At 36.2% G+C, this 5141-nt stretch overlaps 1 protein-coding gene across 2 annotated transcripts; it reads right to left on the reverse strand.

Annotated features, from left to right (window-relative positions):
* Nucleotides 1-1807: 1807 nt before the first annotated feature.
* On the reverse strand, nucleotides 1808-3894 carry LOC131220406 (glutamate receptor 3.6-like). 2 transcript variants are annotated; one of them, XR_009158562.1, is made up of 4 exons: nucleotides 3042-3894; nucleotides 2305-2472; nucleotides 2134-2208; nucleotides 1808-1972 (listed from the first exon to the last, which is right to left on the reverse strand). XR_009158562.1 is itself a non-coding variant. In XM_058215330.1 (2 exons), the coding sequence occupies exons 1-2, from the start codon at nucleotides 3307-3309 to the stop codon at nucleotides 2435-2437; spliced, it is 306 nt and encodes a 101-aa protein (XP_058071313.1). In that variant the 5' UTR covers nucleotides 3310-3894; the 3' UTR covers nucleotides 2216-2434. The 2 variants fall into 2 exon arrangements, 1 of the variants encoding a protein (XP_058071313.1); XM_058215330.1 differs by lacking the exons at nucleotides 1808-1972; nucleotides 2134-2208 and having other exon boundaries at nucleotides 2216-2472.
* Between the last annotated feature and the right edge of the window lie 1247 nt (nucleotides 3895-5141).

Below are 5141 nucleotides of genomic sequence, written 5' to 3' on the forward strand. Positions count from 1 at the left end.
GTTAGGTTACCAAGTAACACCCGAGTACTGAAAGGTAAGGGATGTTATATATCATGACTGGAGATCAACATATCATCAATATACAATACTAGAATGATGAATTTTGCATCACTCAGTGTCTTGTAATAAACACAATGATCGTATTCACTCATGGTAAATTTTTGACTCAACATGAAAGAATCAAATTTTTTATACCACTGCCTAGGCGAATGTTTCACAATATACAACGACCTCATTAACCTCCAAACTTTGTTTTTTGCCATTTTAACTTCGTAACCCTCTGGTTGCTTCGTGTAAATCTATTTTTCCAACTCCCCGTGCAGGAATACAGTATTGATATCCATCTATTCTAGCTCCAGATTGTATTAGGCAACCAACGCCATCACAAATTTGATAGACACTTTCTTAACCACCGGCACGAATATCTCTGTGAAGTCGACTCCTTCTCTTTGACCATAACCCTTCGCTATCATCCTCGCTTTGTATCTATCTTATTTCCTTTTGAATAACCACTTGTATCCAATCACTTTTCGACCCATCGAAAGCTCTACCAGCTCCCATGTGTGGTTCTTATACAAAGTGTCCATCTCATCATTCATAGTCACTTCTACTTTTCTGCATCAGGCTCATCAAGGGCCTCCTGAATAGCAGACGGTCCCCCTCATCTGTAACGAGGGCATATGCAATACTAAAGTCGTTATTGTATCTTACCAGTGGCTGCTCCACCTGCTTTTGTACCTCTGTCTGTGCATCTGTCTCTCTGAGTATCATTTGTATTAATCTAAACGTCTACGATCAACCTTTCAGGTCCCTCTTGCTCCTCTTGATCATTCTTGCGAAATAGAGAGCTTTTATCAAATTTGACGTTACGGCTAGTAATGACCTTGCTTGTGACCTTGTCGAATAACCTATAACCTATCACACCAACACCATAGCCAACAAAATAATACTTTTTGGATCTATGATTTACCTTATCTCTCTCAACTGACGGTACATGAGAGTAAGCCTCACAACAAAAAATGCGCAAATCTGAATAGTCCATCTTATGACCTTTCAATTACTATAGAAGGAGACTGGTTCACCAAATAGCAAGCCATGTTAACGGCCTCAGTACATAGGTCCTTGCCTACCCCAACATTACTTAACTTGCATGGGGCCCTCTTCAAGAGAGTCTGATTCATTCGCTCAGTCACACCATTTTGTTCGGGTGTGTGGCGCATCGTGTTGTGACTAATGATACCTTCATCTTTGCAATATTCATAAAACTCAGTGGAAGTAAATTCTCCACCATTTTCAGTCCTTAAAATACTACCAGAAAACTGGGTAAAGGCTATGGATAAAAGTTGTAGCCATAGACCTATGGCTACGGTTTTAATCCGTAGCATTACTGTAGTTGTAGGTGCTGTAACAATAGCTCTTAAACTTATGGCTACGGATATAATCCGTAGTCATAGATTACAATAGCTACGGATATAATCCATAGCAGTTATATCTGTAGCGAAAAGTACATATAGATATAATCCGTAGCAGTTATATCCATCGCTACAGATTTAATCCGTAGCCATAGATTACAATAGCTATAGATTAATCCGTAGCAGTTATATTCCGAATTTAATAACATATACGGTTGTCAGATTACCAACTACGGTCAATATCCATAGCTATTGCCTACATTTAAAAAAAAATTATAATCATTTATTCATTCAATTACCACCTGCATAATCATTCATTCAATCAATTACAATCATTCACTCATTCAATTACAATTGTTCATTCATTTAATTATAATTACAATTACAATAATGTTGAAATTACAATTGTCCAAGTCCACTCCTTTTCCTTTCAATTTCTTAGTGACCTCCGTAAAATTACTTCCATGGTCATTTATGTAGTACTTTGAAGAGTTGTCTCGAAATGCAACTCTAGTAATGACAAAGTCACTTCCTGCAACAACTTCATATATTTCATCATCCTACAAATAGTCATGGTATTCATAAATCGGAATGACCATTGGGGGGAAAAAAAGACAGTGAAAGAAGTGCATCATGTATGATCATTTTCTTTTTCTTTTTTCGTAATGAATTAATAAAAACTCAAAGAGGAATGAAATTGACACAAAAGGAATGGTCTCACCATATCAACTATCTCCTTAAAGGGAACAGTCCAAGTTTTGGTGATTGGTGATTGGTAGAACACAAAAGTTGTGACCTGAAGTAAAAAAATAAAAATAAAAAAGAAATACACATTTCAGCTTGAACCCTATGAGGAAACAAATGTTACTATTTTCATTCATGATTTTCATACCTTGCTCCACTGAAAAACTTCACCATCATCAAACTCGAGAGTTAGAAGATCAACAAGATCAAGCTGGATTGAACGACCCCAAAATTTGCTTTTCAGATTACTGTCTCCCCAAATTTTCCATCATCTACCTTCACGGTGGCATGCAACAATCATTGGATGATGACTGACCTGTCTCAAAGTAAAATATCAAGTTACCTCCTTGACTCAAAACCTAGTCAACAATGTGAAGTCTTATCAGATTATAAAACTCGTCAAACTAAAGCATGAGAATCAGACTATCTAATCAAGATTGGCAGACTACGAAAATTTAAAACTATAAATGAAATAAAGGAAAGCATCAATTGATCAGTGAACAAACAAAAGATATGCGACTGGATGACGTTCGGATCAACGTTACTATCTATAAGATTAGCAAATGTGTTAATCAATCCTAATGGCCACCTCGTGATGGCCAATGGTCAAAAGTTCCAATGATTGGATACTTTCAACCATTTCATTTATAGACCAGTTTTGTAGATGGTTTCTCTAAACTTTTCTCAACATTTCAAAATAGGCGATGGACAGATGGTTCTGAACTTCTAATTAGCGCAATTCTTGGGCCAAATATCATTCAAGAGGTGGGCCACTAATTAGCATGGATCCATTACCAAATTGCACCAATTCAAGGATTTACTTAGTTGATACCATTCATTACAACACACATAGTATCTTAAACCAAGATACAAGAAAGCAATTACCTTCAACAATTCCAAGAAACCCGCTGCAATTAGAGTCCTGCATCTTAACTTTCAACTCTATCTCACCAAGAATGCTGGGATCTGCATTTACATCTTCCACGGCAGTCCCAATGGCAATCTTCGTAGCTCTCCCAATGGTAGAGTTGATAGTGAAAATAGCTCCAATGTTCACAAAAGGGGGCCTTGAAGTAACACGTCCTTTCAACCCATTCGAAAGCGCTCCCAACCAGCAGAAAACCAACAACCCAACAAACCAAAGGAGCTTCATGGCATGAATTAAATGGAAAAATTCCAAATTATAACCCCATGTTCCTGAAATTAAACAGGACCCGAATCCTCAAAACAAGAGATATCGATAGAAGAGTAGAAAAATCAAAACCCAATCTCATTTTCTGAGACACTACCCACTGAAGCGCTACAGTGATATGGATATGCAAAGAAAATTAAAATAAAGACTCCAAAAGAAGAGGAAACAACAAGAACCCGTAAACCAGAAACCCGGAAAACAATCTGGTACCGAGAAATCTAGTGGGAAACCAAGAAATACCCATCAAAATTCAAAGCAGGAGAAATCAAAATCAAGTGTCTTAGATGATAGATATCGATAGATAGGTGAACATGGCAACTCTCACTCCAAAAACCCAAAATCCCAAAAGAAATATTGCTAAGAAATCAAAAACTCAAAACCTCAAAACAAGAAATACCCATCAAAATTAAAGGAGAAAACAAAAAAAAAAAAATCAAGTATTTGCAATGATTAGAAAAGTGAAGAAGCTAAAAACCACAAAATCGCAAATATAGGTCTCAAAAACACAATCCCATGAGATAACAAGAAATACCCATCAAAGCTCTATGCAATAGAGATAACAAGAAATACCCATGCATATCATTGTGAATTCTGACTTGAATACACTAGTGTCTACCACTAGAGAATGAGCCATAAATTAAGCAACAAACTTGAAAATATACATGGTGTGAGAAATCACTTGAAATGAGGTGCATGCTGAGAAGGAAAAAAAACAATAGCCATACGTATGGTGCATGTTGAGGAGCCCATAAATGTGGTGGCATTAATGGAATCCATGGGAATACATTTTCAATTGCATTCATGGAAATCATTATTGGATAACTATTACATTCTATTTTCTATTTCCTTTTTTCCCACCAATCAAACAGGCATGGACTCATGTTGAAATTCAAATAAATAAAAATCTAAAATCTCCATAACACATTTGCCAACAAAGTAAGCACTACTAAATGAGAAGCACCACACCAATTAGGCAAGTGTTAATAATGGTCTTAACCAAAATCTCACATTATCTTTAGAAGTTTCACCTAAAAATCATTGGAAAAAAAATGAAAATGAAAATGAAAATACTTGTACCTTTTTATTAACAAGCAAGGTACCCTTCACAGCACAACCATTGTTGAACAACCTGACTTGGATAAGTAAAGGCTAGAGGATAGAGAAACAAAAACAGAAGTTCCATCTAGAACAATTGATTATGAAGGGGATTTGGACTAGCATTAAAGAAAAGACATAGACATAATGTGCATATTGGATCCCCAGTGACAGAATTGTGTAGTGTTAATGTTGAAGATTTCTCCACAACTTCAGCCTGATCCAGCATTCTCTAAAGGAAGAAAGACATTCAACTAAAATACGCCAAAAAACAAGAAAAAGATGGAGAAACATAAAGACAACAAAAATGATATAAGTGATGATGGATAGCTTCAATGTCCTTGTAGCCGAGATTCTTTTTACAAATCGCTCTTCACCTACAAAACATGGATGGATTCACATATGAGAACGAAATGTAACTAAACTAACTCAAAATGATGTGAATTTTCAGATGAAGAATTATGCATGTCCTGCTCATGAGCATGCCTAATATTGCCAATGCATGGGATTCAGCACATGTCAGGCCCACAGTTTGGTTTATCGGATGGACCACCATGTACTAAAATCTCAAATGGCTACAATGTTCACCCTTGAGCATCGTGGTGGGCTTCATCAAATCAAAGTCTTAAGACATGGGCTCCACTCATATCTACCATATAAATCATATAAAAACCAAGAACAAAAAATTTTAAATTAAA

The sequence above is a fragment of the Magnolia sinica genome, chromosome 12 (assembly GCF_029962835.1).
Source record: "Magnolia sinica isolate HGM2019 chromosome 12, MsV1, whole genome shotgun sequence".
In the NCBI taxonomy this organism is placed as follows: Eukaryota; Viridiplantae; Streptophyta; class Magnoliopsida; order Magnoliales; family Magnoliaceae; genus Magnolia; species Magnolia sinica.